The 24053-nt window shown below is 33.2% G+C and overlaps 1 protein-coding gene across 1 annotated transcript; it reads right to left on the bottom strand.

Annotated features, from left to right (window-relative positions):
• Positions 1-14311: 14311 nt before the first annotated feature.
• LOC131616451 (potassium transporter 5-like) lies at positions 14312-18348 on the bottom strand. The gene is made up of 9 exons (XM_058887779.1): positions 18156-18348; positions 17326-17548; positions 17017-17241; positions 16891-16932; positions 16460-16720; positions 16293-16345; positions 16041-16155; positions 15702-15956; positions 14312-15295 (listed from the first exon to the last, which is right to left on the bottom strand). The coding sequence occupies exons 1-9, from the start codon at positions 18327-18329 to the stop codon at positions 14367-14369; spliced, it is 2277 nt and encodes a 758-aa protein (XP_058743762.1). The 5' UTR covers positions 18330-18348; the 3' UTR covers positions 14312-14366.
• Positions 18349-24053: the final 5705 nt, after the last annotated feature.

The raw sequence follows: 24053 nt of genomic DNA, 5'->3' as shown, positions 1-24053 counted from the left end.
GGAAGAAATTGAAGAAGAAATTTAAAATGGCGAAAGGTAATCGCCACAACGGTAATGGAAATCCGAGTAGAGAGTGTCATATATTATTCCAATGGAGATCTAGTGCTAGGTATCTTATTTATCTTCTCCAAATTCTTACATTTTGTTTTACTTTTGCATGACATGCTTTAATTGATTTATTTTGCACTGATTTTTAGGTTATGCAATGGTGGCTATTCCATTATCCACCGTACCTCTTTAGCATTTTAAGAGGTCCATGCAACGTGACACTATCTTCTCCATGCCTTGACTGAACTAAATGTAATTTAAGAATTTCATAACATTTTATTGAGAGTGTAATAATGGAACTCTCCCTCTCTTTGGATTGATAGGCATGTTTTAGACTCTTTTGGATTTTTGTATTCTCCTTTTAGATTTTGGTTGTATTCTTCTTTTCTTTGGACTCTTTTGGATTTTGAATATTAGTGTAACTGTTGTACTCCATTTCATTAATATATTCGATTTTCAATTACAAAAAGTGTTTTATTTGTAAGAGAGAATGCAAGATATTTATTTCAAAACTTACTTGAAAATTGTCTCACATATTGCTGCCCTGCTACTATTTAACACTGTCGATAAGTTTGGTTATTAAGAGATTATGACTCGACTGAATTTGACTCACGTTTATGTGTCCTTTCTTTGTGTTTGACAAATGTATTTGAAAGTGAGAATGAAACATTTTCTTTGTTGAGTTATTCAATAGGAGTGTCCTGATATTGCAATAGTTTTAATTTAAAACATTAATTTGTGAATAAATGGGGAATAGGAGATTTGTTGTATATGTATTAACCTTTTGGAAGATGTATTTTGGAAATTTGTTGTATAGACTAACCTTTCCATACTTCAATTACAGTGGCTTCTGCTGCCAAATGATTGGTTGTTCTTCCAGAAAATCCATTGCATAGTAAAGGGAACTTGGATGGAAAGTGTCAGCTACTACAAGTTCATTCCAGCCAGCTGAACCTAGGAAAACCGTTGAGATCACACTCTCATGAACTGAAGGCTCAATTTTAACGTTTTTATGTTGTTATTAGACTCCCAGGAAAAGAGAAAATGATCATGCTCTCAAAATTGTCAAAATTGTCTATCAGAAGCAAATTGTCATGCTCCATTCATCAAGGAAGAGTTGATAGTTCGTTCTCGGAATATGAATGAATCTCAACAAGATTATATGGGGACCATCAGGTATATAGAGGTATGATTGGTTCTCTCATATACTTAACTGCTTCTAGACTTAATATCTTGTTCAGTGTATGTTTATGTGCTAGATTCCAATATGATCCTTGAGAATCCCACTTAATAGTTGTTAAGAGGATCTTTAGATATCTGAAAGATACTATTAAACTTGGCTTAGTTTATAAGAAATCATCAGATTACAAGTTAGTAGGTTATTGTAATGTTGATTATGGTGGAGATAGACTTGAAGGAAAAAGAACTAGTGGAAGCTGTCAGATTTTGGGTGACAATTTAATCTCATGGTCCAATAAAAGACAATTAATCATTGCATTATCAACAATAGAACTTGAGTACATTGCAGCAGCCAACTGTAGCACTCAGATCCTTTGGATGAAGAGTCAACTAGAATATTATATACTAAAATAAAGTAAGATTCCTATCTTCTGTGATAATACTTCTGCTATATCTCTATCTAGGAATCCCATTTTACACTCTAAGGCTAAGAACATTGAGATAAAACATCACTTTATTAGAGACTATGTTCATAAGCGTATTTTAAACTTAGAATTTATTGATACAGACCATCAATGGGATGGTACTTTTACAAAAACCCTTGCTGAATAATTATTTGTTTTTATTTTAAGGAATTTGAAAATGGAAAATTGTCCTGATTAAATGATAAATCTCAGTATATGTAGCCTCAGGATGGTTAAAATGTGATTTTGGGAAACTTGACTCTAAACCAGTTAGCCCTCTGAAGTTAGAAGGTTCTCTGGGTGAGAAGGTCCTAAGTAAGAATCCCTCTGGGATTTTTTGTCTTCTGGACTCTGAGTTTTTTAATGTTTAAAATCAAGCGTTATTGTTATGGCAAAAATGCTTGAATAACCTTTATGAGTTATTTTTTCTTGGGTAAAATAAAATCATATTTTGGTGCCCCTATGTCATTAATTAACCCTAAATCAAAGATATCTTCCAGAACTTTCAATCGTGATGAAAACCTCTTATTTTCACTAAGTTTGTCGACTTTGATGAACTGAAGGAACAAGGGTTTAATCTTCGGAAAAAACATAGTTACAATTCTTTATGTGTGGTTCTTACTATTTTCCAATGAAAATATGACACATATACTTAAATATCATTTAGTGAATGAAAACAGGAGAAATTTGCATACGTGTAAGAGAAAATTATACACTTGTTATATTTTCATTAGGGAATAGTAAGAACCACACCTATCTCTTATAACCGGTGGGAAAACTATTTTGACATGCTTTATGGACCCATTTATCCCAATCTTGTCAAAGATTTCGAGGTGAATGCATCCCATAGGAAAATCGGCGATGATGCTTATGAAATGCAGTCTGAGGTCTTTGGATTCCCAATCATCATTACTCTGCCACTTATTGCTAAAGAACTAAAGTGTGAAGATAATGACGTGTGTATTGAGCAGTATGAAAGAGACAACCCCTTCTTCTCTGAAATTCTCAAACATCTTTATGCCAGCCTTAAGAAACCTATAAGTTCCTCTAATCTCACTCCCATAACAAAAATTTGGCATCTGTTGCTGGTGGCAAATTTTTTGCTAAGAGAAAAGGATCTGGACCTAGTCACTAATGATGACAAGCATCCCATGTAATTTCTTCAAACAAGGGTTAAAGTAACCTACCTCTCACCTTCTTCAACTTCATGAAGTCAAAAGATCATAACCTCTTGCGAGGAAACATCTTTCTTCATTCCATATGGACAAGTTCTATCAAAACTTCCCTATCAAGAAGGGATGGTTAAGAAGGTGCAAAAAATAGATTTAACTAATGCTTTTGTGACCTCTTGGAGCTTGAATCTTGATGATGTTGAAATCTCTGATGGTCAGAGATTGAAGTCCATAAAGATTGATTTAGAGATCTACCCCTGCTCATTAGCCTTTGTTCCCTTTCCCTTCTTATCACCATCGATTTCTCCTCTAGATATTTGTTTTCCCTTCTTGTCACCAATTTTTCCTTTCTTGTCTCCATCGATATCTCATCAAAGCTATCTTTTCTCATATTATTTTTATCCTTTTCAGCACACATCCTATAATTTTACTGATCAATGAAGTGTTTTTGGTATTTCTCAATCATTATTAGTACTTTTCAGTTTTACTTATCTATTTTTTGATAGATGACAAAGGGGGAGAAACGAAGAAATGGTGTGATTTTGATTTGTGTTTATCCCATGATAAATCCCAAAAAAATTAAATATTATGGATTAAGTTGAAATTAGTGTTCTTATTGAAGTTTCTTCTAAATCAAAAGTTTTCATAAGTCTTAAACTCAAGAGGAGATTGCAAACCACACTCTGGATGCTTAAGCTAAGAAAATTTTAAAGGTGTAAAAATTAGGGGAAGCTTACAAACCTAACTCTACTTTTTAGCTGATTATTTACTGGGTAAAAATTGTTCATCAAAATACATGTGTTTGTTATCATCAAAAAGATGGATTTTGTTGGGACAAGTTTGGTTCTACATCTACAATCCTTAAGTTTTGATGATAACAAAATATAGAGAATAATTTTATACAATTATTGTTTCATTAAGTGTGCAGAATCTGAAGTTAATGAAAGCGGACTCTGGACTCTAGACAAAGCTGGACAAAGCAAACTCTGGACTATGGACAAAGTAGATTCTAAACTCTAGACAAAGCAAACTCTGGACTCTGAAGCATAGTTGAAATATGAGGAAGTGTTCATCGTATAGTCAATCATCTGGATAACCAAGACAACACCTTTGTAGCAAACAATCTAGCTTTACTCTGATATCACAAGCCTCATTTTCACTAAAATCTTAAGTCTAATCATCAAGGATTTGAACTTTGATCAAGCTTCAAATCATCTCAAATATGAAGCCTATGATTGGGAGAATAATTATTTAAAGAATATTCTTGGATATAGTACATTCAAGCAGAATAATCAAATATTCCCATAAAATGACAAATATGCTGAAATTCTTAAAGAAATGTACTACCAACGGATCTTCATAATTCTCAGCTCAACCTCGTACCACTATTATAGATGTGAAATTGGTGAAGTTTCCAATTCCATCCTCCAACAGTACTATTCATCATCTTCCATTTCTATCCTCCAACGGTACTATTCACCATCTATTTAAAGAGGACATGGAATTTTGAAGAACGAAGAGAATGTGACAATAACACAACGAGAAAAAGAGAAGAGTGTTGTTGAAAAACGAGTGAAACAAGAATTTCAACATGCACTACATTTAGAGCTAACTCTTATATATTTTCTTAAGTGTATATTCTAAAATTTACTTCATGTATCTGTTTGTTTAGAAGCATTCTTATAAACATACTATTTGTATTGTAAGTTTGATTAAATTCCTTGAGGGACTAAGTTTAGTCTGTAGCCTCGAGAAGTCATTGGCAGCTTGTCTTTGAGTTATATTCCTTAAGGGACTAGGTTTAGTATGTAGCCTCGAGAAGTTATTGATGGTTGATCTTTGAGTTGTAATTTGATTGATTAATGGATTAAATCTTTGTGAGTAGGCAAAATCACTTTGACGAGTGGACTGGATTAACTTAGTTAATAGTGAGCTAGGATAAAATCTTTGTGTATTTTTATCATTGTTATTCTTATTTTTTGGACTGCACAAAAATTTATCATATTAGAAACCCAATTCAAACCCTCTTTCTTGTGTTTCTCCAACCTTCACAAATGACACAAATTGTGTTTCTAATACCCACTTCCCTTACCTGATTGATATTCTGCTAGAAATTGTTTCACCACCAATGGTAATCTCTGCTTGATTTCCTATCCAACTATTCAGAGCTCCCCAAATTCTTGTTGACATAACGCATGAGCTAAATAAATGTCATCAATCATTTTTTATTTACGTTGATTTATTTTCTTCCATATCAAATTTTTTCATTAATTTATCTCTGGACTAACAATAATTATCTTTAACATAAAATTATTTTTTAAATTAATCATGATTTTTGCACTTCACAACTCACTCCCTGCCCTCTTGTGTTTTGGAGTCACTTGTTCAATAAATTGATCATATGTAAGAGACTAAGAGTTCAAGTTTCTATATAAGGTTGTTTGGGTTGAGCCTATCAAAGCTCAATGTTGATTTTAGTGGAAATATAAATGGGAAACTCTTGGAGATGAGAGTATGCCAAGTGTATTAGGACAAACTAGGATAAATTTATAGTACAACCTGTCTTTCTCTTATCTTCTTCAATTTTAGTTATTTATTTTCTTCCGCTATATTTCTATCTTCTTTCTATTATTCTTATGTTATTCCTCTATTTATTCTTTTCTTATGATGACCAAAAAGATGGTTGATGGGTACTCCACAAATCATGCATTGGGACATGAGTGACTTAGATGGAATTTGCCCACCATGCTTAATTAACAGGATATATCTCTAAGGGACCAATATTGAATTAGAAAAGGGTGATATGGTTTATGCGTTGTGTTCAATACAAGCATTAAGACAAAAGGGTAATTGTAACACAAGCATTATTCCATAAAGATTTTTTTATGATCCCGTGACATTTTCGTGCCTTGAGTAGCAGTGATGTATTGCTAGATTCCACTCACTTTTTATTATATTAAATATGTGGTTTATTATAATTTCCAACATCACGAGAACCTACAGGGTTTACACACATAAGGAAATATTGGTGAGAGAGCGAAATATGGAACACCCAAAGGTACAATGTATTTAAGAGAATTACGTAACACCGTAAGGTACGATTCACTTAAGTGAATTGTAAAACTTTATAAGCTATGGCGAACTTAAGTGGAATACAGAATACTATAATGTACCATGCACTTAAGTAAAATACAATACATCATAAGTTATAGTGCACTTAAGTAAGACTTTTGAGCATGTAGCCCACCCAAGTGGTTTTATGAATATAATCCTTATGCAGGAAATTAAGAGACTCGATGAAATTTGGTCTTGAAACCTAGACATACTCTCTCTCTCTATCTCTCTCTCTCTCACACACACACACACACGCACACGGTCTTCATTAATATCATTCAGCACTGAGATTGAAGGAACTCTATTTGTGTGAATTGAGTAGAGGTGTTGTTCTCCATTCATCGTTTGTGATCATTCATTTAATTTTACAGCTAAAGTTTTTATCACCTAAAGGAGTAACCGTTTCTATCACTGATCATGCTTTTTTATAAGAATCAACTTAAGGGACATTTTTCATTTTCTGCTGCATATTATATCGCGATTTCCCTTAAGTAATAGTATTCTAGTAATATTGAAGTATGTGCAGACTATGAATTAAAGAAGGACTGCACCAACTGTCAAACCAAAAATTTATGGTCAAGCCATTACCAATAAGCAAAGTAGAGTTGTCAACAATGACATGAAGCTCATTTTTATGCCACTCAAAAGAGATGAAAATAATATGATGATTGATGCCTTTTCCATTTCTAATAACTATGATATTTTAGAATCACTGCCCAAGGTTCATCAATATTTATGAGATCTGATCGGAAAAATAGCAAGTGTACTATTTTTGCCTCTGTAGTAATAATAGGGGAAATTCTCCGAATGTCGATCTCAAGGACTGCGTAGGAAATACAGATTCTTAAAGTTTAATTCAATTGAACAAAAAACTAATGTTTTGGTTTTGGTGGATTAAATCCTTGCACATAAAAAATAACGAGAAAATAAATGGATTTTTGTTATCAAATATATGAAATGCTAGGGTGAGTGGTTGATTTGGCATGTAACACTCAGAATTAAGATCTCTTCAACAAGTTTATAACATTCAGTCACCACATCCTTAGGGTGTTTCCTCCTAAGTCCTTAGTGAGAAAACCTTTGGTCTTCCAACCTAAATCCTAAGTCCTTAGGAACCTAAATTGAAACCAAGCTTTTATATAATCAAAATTATGTGGTAATTATAGGGTATCCCTAGTCCTAGGTGATATCTACTATAATCAAATTATGCACAAACCCTGACAACTACAGTCCTGTATTTGTTAGCCATGGATTAATCCTTATTTGACTGATAAAGAAAACATGAAGAACATTGCATAATTTAACTGAATAATATAAATCAATGTATTGACGAAATAACAAATTCATCATTATTACAAAAACCAAATCAGGACCACCCCCTAGCATTGGGGGTTTAGCTTCTCATAATATTCAAGAAAGACAAAGTAAAGAATTTAGGCATTACAAAGATGATTGGGAACTTTGATCTTCAATGGTGTCCACCGTTGAATCTCTCCGTCTCTGAAACCCTTGATGAAGCCATCTTCTCTCTTCTGTGATTTTCTATCGTATGATCTCCAAAAGTGCCTTCTCCTTGTCTCTCAACTCCCTTTTAACTTCTCTAGGTTTTCAGATCCCAGCCAGAATACCAAAAATGCCCCCGGGACTTTAAAAGTATCACAACATAAAAAATACAAAAATTTTGTCCGCACAGGCCGACACGGCCGTGTCACTTAACACGGGCTGACCGTGTCAGCTTCTGCCACTTTTGGGGAGAATTCTTCAGCAAGTTGGACACGGCCGTGTCATCTGATATGGTCTGACCGTGTCGGCCTCTGACTTCATAATTTGGATTTGACTTCAACATCAAAGTTGTAGCCCTTTTCGTTAGCGAAATTTTTCCAACGGAACCGCGTCATTCCGAGTTACGAAGCTCCAGTTATGATCAAAATACTACACGCTTGTCACGATTTTCAGCTTCTTTTACACCAACACTTGTGCAATTTCCATCTGATCCAGAATTAACCTACAACCACCAAGTAGAGAGATCAAAAGCACCTAATAGACAAAGATAAATGGCACAAAAACAAAATGCACACAAAATAACTAGAACTAGATGAATCAAAGAAAAACACTTAAAAACAACCACAAAGTGTTACCAAGTATGACGATCTTATGCCGAATTTATGACGAAATTAAGTAGAAATGGTGACCGATCACAACCCCAAACTTATCTCATTGCTTGTCCTCAAGTGATGCAAGAGATCAAACCGAGGTCGCCTTAAACTTTTCTTGTTGTCCATCACACTTCACAACAAAGTGTATTTCCCCTGCAAACTTTTTACACTTCTCACATTGTCTCTCGGGGTTAGAGTGCTTTTCGCTCAACATCACGATATGCAATATCAACCCTTGACTTTGCATACATCCTACTTTCACTACACAAAAAGAATTCACACACTTTTGAGGACTTTTTAGGTTGTAACGGGGCTGAGGTGGAAGGAAGGATAAACAAGAGATTGATATGCAAATGGTTTATGAACTAGCACTTATGTTATTTTTCTTGTCTTTGTGTTCGGTTTTGTGTGAGGGGGTTTCTTCTTAGACTCTCCTTTTTACCTAATTACCGGGTAATCAACATCGTTCGAGTCTTTCAAATCTTTTTAGGCAAGTGTTTCAAACTATTTTTTCCTTTTTTTTTCTTGTGCTTTACACATTTTTCTTATCTCTTTTTTTTTTCATATCACACTTGCCCTTTATTTTCTTAAGCACCACCCCAAACTTACAATTTCACACAAGTTCAAAAGAAACAATAATTACACAAGTGCCAAACAAAAATGATAGAGTTATGGTTAAGGATGACATGTGTGGGTTTAAACAAACAAGGGGGAATGGCTCAACGGGTTTAACGAGGGATAAAACAAAAATAACTGAAGGACGGAAAGGCTCTGGGGAGAACAAACAAGTGCCTCAGTGTGTGATTTCATATTTGTACTGTGTCGGTAGGACAAACACAAAATTAGAGAGATAAAGTCATACCTGATTTCACTCTCATGATGATCTTTACATGTGTTTGGCTTTTTATGTTCCTCACCATGTAGGCTAAGTTTGCAGCTTCAACACACCCTTTATGTCATGTGACTTTCCTTTCCGGCTCGATTTCACCACTTACCTTCTCAGCCCAGTTCTTCAAGTTGCGTCCGACACTTTCGGCTATGTCCACTTCCAAAGTACCTCGAGAGATTAAGTTCAGGTTGCACCTTTCATCCACTAACTACCATTCATCATTCATTCGGCATCCATCACTCAATCTATAACACAATGTCAACACAACACACAAACAAAAACAAAAATGGAAAACAACTAAAAGCAAATGCAAAGAACCCCTCTCACACTTGAACTAAACATTGGCCTCAATGTTTTAGAACAAGCCTTGGAGAGGTTACTTACAGAGGGTATTGCACTCCAATGATCACTTCCGAGCTTTCACTAGAGATGCCCTCTTTTATTTCCTGAAAATAAAACAAACAAATAGAGAAATTAATTATTAAAACAGTGGGTTGCCTCCCACTGAGCGCTTCGTTTAACGTCGCATGGCTCGACGGTCCATTAACCTTTATTATGGAGGGTATTTCCTTTTCCAAACCTTGTTGCTTGCCACTTCCGCAACCACGAACTCATGAAGATGAAAAGCATGGACAACTTTTCTCTTCAATTCACTTCCCACATTCTTCTTCTCGCCTTGCTCTTTCTCTTCCACCTTCTTCTTGACTTCCTTAGCCTTCCTAGGACTTTTGATAGTTACATAGTTTGGTTCCACCCTAGAGGCTATGCTTGAAACTTTTTCTTGGAGATGTTTAGGACTTTTGTCTTTTCCCTCACTTTCGATCATACCAACAGAAGCTTGATCATGTACACCTGCACTTTGTTTCTTGACTTCTAACATCTTCAAGGTTACTTCTTCATCAAATGATTTCACCATTAGAGTCCCTTTCTCAATGTCAAAGTTGCAACGACTTGTTAACAAAAAGGGTCTCCCAAGAAGGATAGGAGTTTCTTCATCTTCAGGAATGTCCATGATGTGGAAGTCAACAGGGAATACAAACTTATCAATCTCCACTAGTACATCTTCAGCTACCCCATATGATTTCTTGATGGTGTGATCAGCGAACTTTAATTTTGTCTCACTTTCGCTTATCTTTCCCAATTCAAGCTTTTTGAATATAGATAGTGGCATTAAACTCACACTAGAACCAGAATCAATGAGTACCTTTTTAAACATTCTGTTCTTGATTGTGCATGGTATCGCCACTGCTCCAGGATCTTTCTTCTTGATGGGGATCTTCCTTGCTGGCGATACTATACCACACTTTTCAGTTGCAATTTCTGGTTCTCCTCCCACGGGTCTCTTTTTAGCAATCTTCTCCTTCATAAATTTCTTATACAACGGCATGTGCTCAAGTGCTTCAAAGAAGGGGAGATTGACTTCTAACTTTTTAAACAAAGCTGCAATCTTCTCAAACTCCTTTTCTGTTGAATTCTTCTTTGTCACTCTAGAAGGAAAAGGTAGCTTGATTGCCGGTTTAGCATTTTTCTTATTTTTCTCTTCAAGTTGCTTAACCGGTGGTATCACGATTTCGGGCTCTTTCACATTCTCTCTTATCTCCAAATCTACCTCAATCACCAAGGGATCATCCATTTCCTCTTTTTCTTTTTCTGATTCTGCCACTTTCTTACTCCTTGTAGTAACAGCATTAATCTTCTCTTCGTCTTTTTGATTTTTCACTGTTGAACTCGGAAAGGTACCTTGTGCCTGTAGAGTGAGATGCTGTGCTATTTGACCCACTTGAACTTCCAGATTTTTGATCGAAGCTGTGGTGTTCCAGTGGTTGTTTCTGGTTTCTTCTTGAAACTGAGAGCATTGTCCAGCCAATCTCTCAATAGCTACTTCCCACTCTACTTTTTGAGGATTTTGTTGTTGATCTTTCCAAGAGAAGTTGGGATGATTCTTCCACCTTGGATTATAGATGTTAGAATACGGATTGTTTTGCCTTAAGAACTTGATTTCTTCAATTTGCTTGGGAGTAGCAACACAATACACAGTTTGGTGAGGGCCATTACAAATTTCACAGATTACAGGTTGAGCGTGTTGGACTTGAGCAACCTGTTGAGTACCTATATTCATAGCCTTTAATCTCTTTTCTACCTCTGCAGCTATAGCATCTTCAACCCGAATTTTGTTGGTGTCTAGCTTCAGATCAATGACTCCTTCAGGTTTGCTCGTATATCTGTCATACAACTCCAAATGCTCATTTGCAGCTATTGCTTCAATGATCTTGATGATACCAGAGGTTGTTGTGAAATTTGTTGAGCCTCCAGCTGCTGTATCGATCAACTGCTTTGTTTTGATTCTGAGCCCGTTGACAAACATTTGCATCTGTTCAGTTTTGTCCATATTGTGTGTTGGACATGCCACCAGAGTCCTCTTGAACCTTTTATAGGCATCGCTCAAAGACTCACCCTCCTTTTGCTTGAAGTTCAGAATTTCATACCTTTTTCGTAAAAAGACTGACGCTGGAAAATATTCATTCAGGAAAGCCTTTTCCATCTCTACCCACGATGTGATACTACCCGCTGGTAGAGAATAGAACCACTCTTCTGCCTCTTCCGCTAGAGTCAAAGGAAACATCCTAAGCCTTTTTGCTTCTTCCGTGTGACCGTCAATTTTTAGAGTGGTGCTCATGGTCAAAAATCTCTGCAGATGCTTGTTTGCGTCTTCGTTAACCTTTCCGGTGAAAGGTTTTCTTTCAAGCTGATTAATGGTGCTTGGGTGCAGTTGAAAGTTGGCAGCATTTACCAGTTGGTTTACAATTGTTTGTCTCCCCCCCCCCCCGTGTATTTGCAACACCGTAGTCACCAAGGAGCCTCTCAGGAGGAGGAGGATTTTCACCCATGACTTCTTCTTCACTTTCAAAACCTGAACCTGAATGAACTGTAACAATTTCTTCTTCAGATTCCCGCTTAGCCGACTGAGCTTGTCTACGCCTTGCGTGCAAAGTTCTTTCAATTTCTGCGTCAAAAAGAAATTCAGCTGAGGCCTTACCTCGCATACACAGATTAGACAAATATAATAATTAGAAAGAAAAATTAAAATAAAAAGTGCAGAAAATAAAATTTTAGTCGCAGAGCAACAAAATTTCAATTGAATTTAAGTTAAAAATTAGTATTTTGGCAGTTCCCCGGCAACGGCGCCAGAAACTTGATCGGAAAAATAGCAAGTGTACTATTTTTGCCTCTGTAGTAATAATAGGGGACATTCCCCGAATGTCGATCTCAAGGACTGCGTAGGAAATACAGATCCTTAAAGTTTAATTCAATTGAACAAAAAACTAATGTTTTGGTTTTGGTGGATTAAATCCTTGCACAGAAAAAATAACGAGAAAATAAATGGATTTTTGTTATCAAATATATGAAATGCTAGGGTGAGTGGTTGATTTGGCATGTAACACTCAGAATTAAGATCTCTTCAACAAGTTCATAACATTCAGTTACCACATCCTTAGGGTGTTTCCTCCTAAGTCCTTAGTGAGAAAACCTTTGGTCTTCCAACCTAAATCCTAAGTCCTTAGGAACCTAAATTGAAACCAAGCCTTTATATAATCAAGATTATGTGGTAATTATAGGGTATCCCTAGTCCTAGGTGATATCTACTATAATCAAATTATGCACAAACCCTAACAACTACAGTCCTGTATTTGTTAGCCAGGGATTAATCCTTATTTGACCGATAAAGAAAACATGAAGAACATTGCATAATTTAACTGAATAATATAAACCAATGTATTGACGAAATCACAAATTCATCGTTATTACAAAAACCAAATCAGGACCACCCCCTAGCATTGGGGGGTTTAGCCTCTCATAATATTCAAGAAAGACAAAGTAAAGAATTTAGACATTACAAAGATAATTGGGAACTTTGATCTTCAATGGTGTCCACCGTTGAATCTCTCCGTCTCCGAAACCCTTGATGAAGCTATCTTCTCCCTTCTGTGATTTTCTATCGTATGATCTCCAAAAGTGCCTTTCCTTGTCTCTCAACTCCCTTTTAACTTCTCTAGGTTTTCAGATCCCAGCCAGAATACCAAAAATGCCCCCGGGACTTTAAAAGTATCACAATATAAAAAATACAGAATTTCTGTCCGCACAGGCTGACACGGCCGTGTCACTTGACACGGGCTGACCGTGTCAGCTTCTGCCACTTTTGGGGAGAATTCTTCAGCAGGTTGGACACGGCCGTGTCATCTGACACGGTCTGACCGTGTCGGCCTCTGACTTCATAATTTGGATTTGTCTTCAACATCAAAGTTGTAGCCCTTTTCGTTAGCGAAATTTTGCCACCGGAATCGCGTCATTCCGAGTTACGAAGCTCCAGTTATGATCAAAATACTACACACTTGTCACGATTTTCAGCTTCTTTTACACCAACACTTGTGCAATTTCCATCTGATCCAGAATTAACCTACAACCACCAAGTAGAGAGATCAAAAGCACCTAATAGACAAAGATAAATGGCACAAAAACAAAATGCACACAAAATAACTAGAACTAGATGAATCAAAGAAAAACACTTAAAAACAACCACAAAGTGTTACCAAGTATGACGATCTTATGCTGAATTTATGACGAAATTAAGTAGAAATGGTGACCGATCAAGATCCCAACCCACCTTTAATTTGGAGGCCTTATTGAAGGCACCCAAAAATCTAAAGGTTAATTCTTCCAACAATAGTTATAACTTAGTTTGGAGACATCACTTCACCAGATGATGTTTTTAATCCAACTTTTAAGGTCCTTGATCAAGGAAACTAGAAAGAAGTATATGATTATGTTGTGGATTAATATACCTTGAATAATAGTTTTTACCATTGATTTATATTGACAAAAGTGAGAAGAGAGGATTTTCAATTAGCTAATTTATTTGTGACCCTATTAGTAATAGATTAAAAGTGAATCACTTTAGATTATCCTTTAAAAAATTGGACTCTATGGTATTTAAAGGGAAATGAACCAATTCAAAATCCCATGAAGCAAGCTTTATGGTTTCTAGCATTAACAATCTGACTTGATGTCATGACATATCTATTAAAGAGATATTTCAACAATGTTCGGCAAGATTGCTTACCTTTGCAATAAACCATGATATCATTAGCATATAGCATTTATTTGAATAAAAAAAATATTCCATACTGAATAATATAGTCTTCATTAGACATGTGAAATTGAAAAACAAAAACCTAACTTACATAATTGCAATAATAAGCTCAAAGACAAACAAAATGTAATTAGGAGTCTATAACTTATTATTTAATTAACCAATAGCTTATTATATATCTTCATTTCTTGTTAATCAAATTTCATATGTCATTCCAACCTTCAGAAGCCTTTTATGAGGGATAGCCATCAACTCATGCTTTTGTTGAAAGTTTCTTCTCAAAACGTTGTATGCATTAACTATAATTTTATTTATGATTGACGAATTTGGATCTGCCACCACCTCTGTTTCTCCTAGCATATACACCACACCTTTCTCAAAAGCCTTATCTATAAATTTTATCACATTGTCAACTTCTTCTACTTCATTCATTGCTTCAATTGAATCTTTTTCTTCTTTATTACTAGCTAATTCTTCACACATTGTTGTTTCGTCAACCTCGAGCATATACTTACTTTCTTGGATAATAAATTCTTTTAAATGTTGCACCAATTGAGATTCAAACTCTATGGAATCTCCGATTATATCGTCATAACCATGCCTTACAATGCAACGGAAGACATTGCATTCTCTCGGCTCCACGTGTCGAAATAGAAATCTCTCTTTCAATATAACTCTACTAATTGGAATGGTCTTGATAGAAACAAAGATAACAACAGAATGAACAGAAGGTATGTTAGCAATGAAGTGAGGGAAGATTGGAGGAATTCCTTGTACAAGCTCAGAATACAAAACTCCAATTCCTGGCATGCGATTTGTGTTTAGGTCGTTAACCAATTTTATTAAATTCTCCGAGGAAATTTTGTTCTTGAGTTCAAACATGTATCTTTCTTTTTGCGCATAAAACCATATTCCCATAACCACTGTGAAGACGAGCGCAGAAACTAGAGGAAGAAACCCGCCTTGTTTGAACTTTATCATTTGTGCTGATAAATAAACAAGTTCAATGCTACCAAACGGTATGACAAAGAGAGCTATTTGCCATACTTTTTTCTTCCATACAATCAACATTACAACAGAAACCAAGAATGTTGTGATTGTCATATCACAAATTATTGCAACCCCTGCAAACATAATATTATATTAGGTGTTGTCATGATCTTCTTAGATGGTGTGCAAGATGGACTACAACACAAGGCTTCAAATTTACCAAGATTAAATTGCAGTAAATTTTGCTTAATAATAGGCTTGTTGGAGTTAAACAATGAATAAATATGGTCCTTAGTTATTTTGTTATGATTGAATTGTGAGTAATTTACATATGAATTCAAAAAATTTAAGAAGGCTTTGGATGTTGTCAGTATATATTGCAAATTGGTGATATAAAGTGATTGTGTGCGTGAGTAAGTGATGAGCGCGCACGCGCGTGCGCGCGCACACAGACACACATAGAGAGAGGGGGAGAGAGAGAGAGAGAGAGAGAGAGAGAGAGAGAGAGAGAGAGAGAGAGAGATGTTGAAGCATACTTACCATAAGCATTACTAAGTTTTTCTGAGCTTCTAAAGATAGCAGTAATCACAATACACGCAACCATGAGCATATAGTTGATCTCGGGAATATAAACTTGGCCGTTATGTGTAGTGGATGTGTGTGCAACCTTTACTCTTGGGAAACAACTCATACTTACAGCTTGAGAAACAATTGAAAATGCTGCTGAAATTATTGCTTGGCTTCCTATGATGGATGCAACAACAGCAGCAACAAATGTTGGCCAATACAAAGGACCTACATATAAACAAAGATAAAAAATAATTAATGTTGAGCAGTCCAGAGAAATCATTAGCAACAAAGCAACAAATATTCTAGTACCAGGTATGCATTCGTAGAAAATATTCGATACACTGTGAGGGAACTTTCGAAGATATGCTGCTTGTCCACTATATGCTGCCAATATGGATGGAAGTGTAATACAAGAGAAGCTAATCTGCAACGAATACATTACAACTTCAATAAATCATTAATGTTTCATTAATATTACTTTTGCACTACTTTTTACACGAGAATAAATTGTGTGATTTTACATTATAGAATAAAAACAAACTCAGTTTAAGTAATACTTACTTGAATGGCACGAACACTAAAGTGTCCTAAATCAGCAAACATAGCCTCACAACCTTAAAATTATGCATGAATAAACTTATTAAAGTTGTTACAAAATATTTTTTAAAAAAATTGTTATAAATAATTAAACGCAAATAAAAATATTAAAGTTCAAATGTGAATTATACCTGAGATACATAGAAATACTCCACCTAATGACATCCACGCTTTTTTTCCATCGCGTTGAAAGTAATCAACAATATATTTTGGATTAATAGCACGCAATACTCCAACATCATATTTGAATAAATTGTAAATACCCGTTCCTCCAATTAATATAAACCACGCGGTTAAAATTGGAGCAAATGAAAACCCTACTTTGTCAGTACCAAATCTTTGCATACCAAAAAGGAATAGCAGTATCAATATAGTGATTCCCACCACATAATCTGAAATTAATGATTAAACAAAATTATAGTCATTAGCATATATTTCCTCCATATCATATTATAAGCAAATTTCATTTTATATATCCCCTTCATATCATATTATAAGCAAAATTCAGATTATAATAGTTACAAGAAAAAGAAAAAATAAAAATTGAAACCATTTTAAATACCTTGACTCAATTTAGTACTGATCCCGTTTACCGCTGAAATAACTGCACATACAATTAATTGTGACCAAGAGTAAAATTTTGAAGAAAATATATATGAAGATAAGAAAGTGAAAGTTAATTTTTAACCTGTCATTGGTGGAGTGAAAATTCCATCACCTATAACCATGGTAGTTCCCAATATAGTCATAAATAAAAGAAAAACACGAGCAAAATAACTATTCTCAAGCTTTTGTTTATTTGATGGTGTTTCCAAATTGTAATTAGAGAGCTCCATATCTTCTGGTTGTTCATTTGGAATCAAACTCACTTTGGCATGTCGACATAGTAGTGAATAAAGTGCAAAAGCCCCACCTATATAAAATAATATCATTATTTAATTTTCATATAATGAAAAAGTATGAAAATAAAAATAGAGTAAAATTATTTATGTCTTACCATTGCCATTGTCGTTGGCTTGAAGTACAATAAAAACATATTTGAGCAATGGAAAGATCAAAATAGTATAATAAATGATAGATAAGGTCCCAAGAATGTCATCCTTATGATGGATACCATTTGGGAAAGTGCTTGCAAGCACATAAAGGGGAGATGTTCCAATATCACCATATACAACTCCCAAGCTTTGAAATGCCAATGAAAGCGTAGCTATCCAACTCATCTGTTAATACTCAACATTAAATAAATAAGTAATTACAAATTTAATCACATATCACAAAAAAATATTGTGTTTTTAATCCGTCCCTCTACTTTGTTCGTCCATTTCGTTTAAACAGGACATTTATTATTTATTGTCCCTTTTAAGTTTTATGGGTGGCAAGGTCCGTTCGAACCTATCACTCCCTGCCTCATTTTCTTAAGAGGCAAACCAACTTTCCAGCCTCCTATACTTTTTTTTGCCCCCATTCCATTTTTTAGGGTTTTCCGAGGTTTCTCCTATTTCCCTCTACTTTGCTACCCTACCCATCTTTTGACAAGTTTTGATGGACACAACCTAAACATAATTTTTGGTGAATCAAACCAAAGTTTTCATCCGCCCATATACTTTGTCTGTCTTGCTCTGTTTTTATAGACTTTAGCAAGACACACTTAAATGTATCAGACATGCTTGTTTATTTGTCACTCCTATATCAGACATACTTGTTTGTCACTCCTAATAACAACCATAAATATTGTGGAATTATATGAGACAATCGATTATAATCTTTGTGTATATGTGTGGGGAAGGAGTAAAAAAGATCAAATGAAAAAACAAGATAGGGATAAACCTTAGAGGAGTGATCAACTACAGTGGAGACATTTCCAGCTTCTATAGAGAGTGAATTATCACGTCGAAATTTAGCCCATGAAGTATTCCTTTCTTTGAAACTTTTACTCATCGCCTCCTTCCACTTTTTTATCTCTCCTTCTTCCTTTCCTATAGAACCTTCTTCACTAGCCATGGGAGAGAAACACTTTAGCTTTTACAAACTAATATCTTTGTCTTAAATTTTCTTTCAAATAGTTATTTATAATTTTTTTTTGACAAAAACATAACTTAACTATTAAGAGTCTAAAAATACTTGCATTGTATTTGTGTCTATCTATATGGAAATATAATTTTTTAAATAAAAAATTAAATATAATATTATTTTATTAATATTTTCTATTCAACTTTTAATTAAATTTTTTTAACTTATTTGTCAATTGTATTTAAAGGAATAACAGAATTTTATAAATTTGTATTATATTTATTATTATTATGCATTTTTTTCTAAATACTTGCATTATTCATAAAGTAAGTTGTTTTAAAATATATATATATATATATATATATATATATATATATATATATATATATATATGTGAGAATGCTTTTCATTAATTAGTTTTCAAAAATAAAACAAGATAGCCGGAAAATTAGAAATGAAATTCATTGTAATCAATATGCATTCAAAGTTTTTTCAATAGGTTTGTAAAGATTGACTAATATCTAAAAAGTAATGTTATTTGAATTGGAAAAATAATTTTATTTAAATATGTAGTTCTAAAATTAACTCATCTGGATTCAAGTGAGTTTTGTTAACTCATATGAATTCACAGGTAGATGTAAACGTATGTATGAGATATCAGCGATAGACTGTTTATTTTAATGTTCATCTTTTAAATATTTCTCTAGTTGTTGTTTATATAATTGAAGTTAAAGAATCGGCTGAACGATTTACTGTAAGTACAAATCAATGCTTAAAAATTTGTGTATATTTTTAGCATATATTTGTAACTATGCCAATGTTAACCGATTGAAAAATGAATTCAAATTTTACAAAAGATGGTTTGGTAGACATGAGAATGTAAATCCAGACAGGACCCGTGCGATAACATAGATTTCTTATTAGTTTTATTTAAAGGAATATCATAATTTTATAAATTTGTATTATATTTATTATTATTATTATTATTATTATTATGCATTTTTTCTAAATACATGTATTATTCATAAAGTGAGTTATTTTAAAATATATATATATATATATATATATATATATATATATATATATATATATATATATATATATATATATATATGGGAATGCTTTTCATTAATTAGTTAAAAAAATGAAATAAGGAAGCCTGAATAATTAGAAATGAATATAGGGAATGCTTTTCATTAATTAGTTAAAAAAATGAAATAAGGAAGCCTGAATAATTAGAAATGAAATTCATTGTAATCAATATGTATTCAAAGTTTTTTCAATAGTTAGGTCAAGATTAAACAATTAAAACTTAAATATAATTTTTAACTGTTATTAAATAAAAAATATATAACTTAAAAGTTTAACCATTTAATCTCAATTTAACGCTAAAAAAATACCAAATACTTGAATGCGTCGAACTAATAAGTGCAAGGAAGAAATAGTGGTCAGAATAATTAGACTTAGTACAGTGAAACTTTTTTTTACCAAAATTTGAACCATAAATCAACAGCTTCTTTAGCCCAACTAACAAGTGTCAAATTGCTAACCCACCCACCCACTCAATATAGTGAAACTAAGTGAAACCAAAAGTTGTGCAAAAGCTACAATAAGTAGTTTGTTGAATTCCATCTTGAATGGTTAAGGAGACAACTAGAATTATGTTCGTTCAATATATTGATTTTAGAGAAAAGAAGTCATGCACTGACAATGTAAAATGGTTTTACATTGTCAACCAATCACAACAATGCATTTAATTACACTCCACTTTTATTTTAAAAAACTTTTAATGACATGGCATTATGTTGATTTTTTATTGGTTGAATGTGTAAAATAATTTTACATCGACAGTGTATGAATATTAGTCTCTTGATTTTATACTATAAAATTTTATTATTAAATATTATTATTTAATAAATAAATAAATATTTTTATATAAATATATATTATATTTTAAGGATTTAATTTAATGATTAAAAAAACAGTTTTTAGATCTTCAAATTGTATGTTTGAATTTTAGTAGTTAATTTAATTGAGAATACTTATAAAAATTATACTAGCGGGATACCCGTGCGTTCGCACGGGTACTGATATGGTACTCTCATTTGTTTTAGATGGTTTATTTTGTATAAAAAATTAAATAGGATAGTTAAATAAAAATTATATGAAAAAATAAATATGAAGATATGAAAAAAGATTGATACGGGCATTTGTTCCCAAAATATAATAGAAATAAAATGATTTTTTTAAAAGAGATAATAAATTAGTGCCTATAATTCTTTCAATATATAAAAATATTTGAATCAATTACATATATATATATATATATATATATATATATATATATATATATATATATATATATATATATATATATATATATTTGTTTTGAAATTATTGTCAAAAATATATAAACCAATAGTAAAGCTGCTCTATAATTATTCAATATTTTTATCAGTAACTTCATTTTCCCGTTATTATTCAATATTTTAATCAGTAATTTTACGTTTCCATGATTATTAAATATTTTGATTAGTAAATTCATGTTCCCATTAATATTTAATATTTTGATGAATAACTTCATGTTCCCGTTAATATTCAATATTTTGATAAGTAATTTAATATTTCCGTTAATATTAAATATTCTTATCAATAATTTTATGTTTCCGTTAATATTCAATATTTTAATTAGCAACTTCATATTCCTGTTAACTTTAATAGTTTGAACAATAACGTCATGTTCCCGTTAATATTCAATGATGTTATCACTAACTTTATGTGAAACAATTGCACGGGTACCACTGTGTTATACACAATTTTTAAAATTATTGTATCATGAATTACAAAATAAAGTCAAAATAAATATACCAGTAACATAAATAATTAAAAAATAACACATTTTCCCCTATTTTGAAATTATAATCAAAATAAACCGTGATTCAAATTTAAAATTAAAAGATAATACTCAAATTAAATATGTTATAATATAATAATAAGTTTCGGAATATGTATATCACAATATAAAATATGAAGACTTGAACTTCATGAAAAAGGGAGGTAATTTCTTTTCTCACCCTTGCATGTTCTTTCAAGCCTCTATCGAAAAATTAAAAATGTCCTTTAAATTTGGAGATGCATCTTCAAACGCACCGTTTTTTATTTTACTTAATTTTAATTTGAAGATGCATCTTCGAATTTATGGCTGATATGCTTCGGAGATGTATATCCAAAAATATCTCAGATATTTCAAATGAAAACAGATACATGGACATTATATAGATGCATTGATAATCATAATAATTTGACATTAAATTAAAACACACAACATTGCATAGATAATTGATAATCATGAAATTAACATTACACATCTTTATACACGGGTAGTTCTGGATGTTGCAATATGTTGATAATATCTTCGACGGATCTTGAAATCTTCGCATCACTTCAATCGGACCTTTTGTTTCAGATCGGCGGAAAATACTTCCATAACCTATAAATCTTCATTCATCTTCAGTTCGAAGTTGGTGAATTATATCTTCCAGTTGCTATTAAACGAGGGTGAATGATACTCGAGTTTGACAACGCGTCGATTTTCTAGATATCGCAAGAGCGTATTCTGTTTGGTTATCAGATCGGTGCGAGTTATGTCTTTGCAAACCTTAAACTGAAGTGGCATCTTCTCACATTGAAATACACAAATGCAAGGTGTGGATATGTATTCATTTTCTGATATTGGTGTTTTGTAGAAAATGGGATGAGAAACATTATATTTATACAAGGGTTTGATCACTTTAAACCTTAGAAACCTTATCATGTCATCGCATATGCATATCCGGATAAACCATATTAATTTATAAAAAAATTGGGTGTTTTCGGATATGCACATCCGAAATGTCCCCGAAGGTTTTTTATATTAAAATGGCGTTTATCCATATATGCATATCCAAAATCAGCCCTGAACCAGAGTCAAATCATAAACTCAAAAAAATATAAATATAAGTTGTAAATCATAAAATGAATAAATAAAAACGGTCGACATTTGAGCCATAATTACTGAATATATATATTAATTATGTATTAAATCGTTCAAAATTACATCTTTGACGAAAAATACATTAAAAAAGTGTATCGGTGAAAATCTAAAATGCATCAAAATATCCATCACCGCATAAATATAGAACTGGTTCCACCTTTGACTTTTCTTGATTTGATTCTCTTTCCAGCTCGCTCAATTTGGTGAACACTTCCATCCTCTCTAGAAATTGATTTGGCCAAATATATGCCTCTTTTGTTAAATGTGTCGTCCACTCCAATGATGTAATTAGTATAAGACACCCTGGTATTAAATAAACTTCAACAAAATGTAGCGATTTTGAAAGCCACCATTTGCACATGATGCGTCTGGAAGGATCTTTAGATGGACCACTCCGATGTGGAGAAATTTATTTGATAAACCATACCTTGTGAGATCATTACACACCTTATTATATGTACTTGGTATAAGATGACCCATATTAGGTAAGTGCGTCCATTTTGAAAACAGTGTGCGACTGCTAACACAAGTAGTAAGTGCATCTTGAATTGAATTAAAAAAAAATTGCATAATTTTGTGTAGAATTCCCTACGCGTCGTCGACTCTTTCAAAAGAGCTTGGCAGACAAGAAAGTGATTCTCATCTCCTTTACCGAGCAAACCAGATACAGTCCCAAAACCGCAATTACCATCATCCTTAACATTAGCAATACACTCAATGTGTTTGTGCATAAAAAGTGACATTTCTTCGATGAAGATTATTTTCAGCATCGGTGGTGAAATAGATGGTTTGCTAATATGAGCACCCTTGTACACACTTTTTTGAGACTTTAGAATTGGAGAATCTGGGAAATGTGAATCAGCATGTCCAAAGTATGATGGAGGTCGATTTGTTGAATTGTCATCTTGTGTTGGTTTGACCTTTTTTATGGGATAGCTTTGGTTTTAACCGGTTCCCAAGGAGGTTTCAAATATGTGGTTTTCGGATATGCAATCTTCCTCAACTACTCTTTGATGTGTAATTTCATGGTGTCATCTGCTTTAGAAAATCTATCTTGGATTATTTCTCACTCTATCATGATATTTATACTTGTTTTACCAACCTTCGTCGCACCATCATCATCAAACCGAATCCTTTTCCAGTAATTATAGATTTCATCCATACTTATCGGGGAATCAAGCTTCATTTTTTCAAATGAGACAAGCACGTGGAAGACCGTAAGTATTTCTCATAGTACATCTACCCTTAGAATTAACAGAACATGTTTTCCTGCTCGTTACACTTCGTGATAAATAAAATTCAATCTCGTACGAGATACGTTGCCAACCAAAAGCAAATATAGGGTGTTGTCTTTGAAATTTTTGTTCTAACACCATAATGCTCCGACCAAAAATTGTTTGTATTTCATCATGTTGGTTTTTGAGCATTTGATTCACAGCGACCCACTCTCTACAAAAATCACCATTACTATCACCCAACCAATTCTTAAATGTCCAATGCACATATTCAACTCTGGTAGTTGCTGTGTTGTTGAGGTGTCTAACCTGATTGGTCCAAGCACAAATAATATTTTCTTTTACTTGGTTCAAAATAGTAATCTCAACGTATTTCAGGAAATCTGAAACATACACTTCTAAAATGCATTACCAATGCAACATACAAGTCTTCCATGGGTGAGTTTA

This window comes from Vicia villosa, linkage group LG7 (assembly GCF_029867415.1).
Source record: "Vicia villosa cultivar HV-30 ecotype Madison, WI linkage group LG7, Vvil1.0, whole genome shotgun sequence".
Classification (NCBI taxonomy): Eukaryota; Viridiplantae; Streptophyta; class Magnoliopsida; order Fabales; family Fabaceae; genus Vicia; species Vicia villosa.
This window is presented reverse-complemented; position numbering and strand designations above follow the sequence as displayed.

Excerpts from the sequence above, each read along its gene's own strand:
- LOC131616451 (XM_058887779.1), bottom strand. The coding sequence starts at position 18,329 with ATGGCTAGTGAAGAAGGTTCTATAGGAAAGGAAGAAGGAGAGATAAAA. Across the intron at positions 16,933-17,016 it reads TTTCACTCCACCAATGACAG|TTATTTCAGCGGTAAACGGG; the intron begins GTTAAAAATTAA and ends TTGTATGTGCAG. Across the intron at positions 16,346-16,459 it reads AGTATTTCTATGTATCTCAG|GTTGTGAGGCTATGTTTGCT; the intron begins GTATAATTCACA and ends CATAATTTTAAG.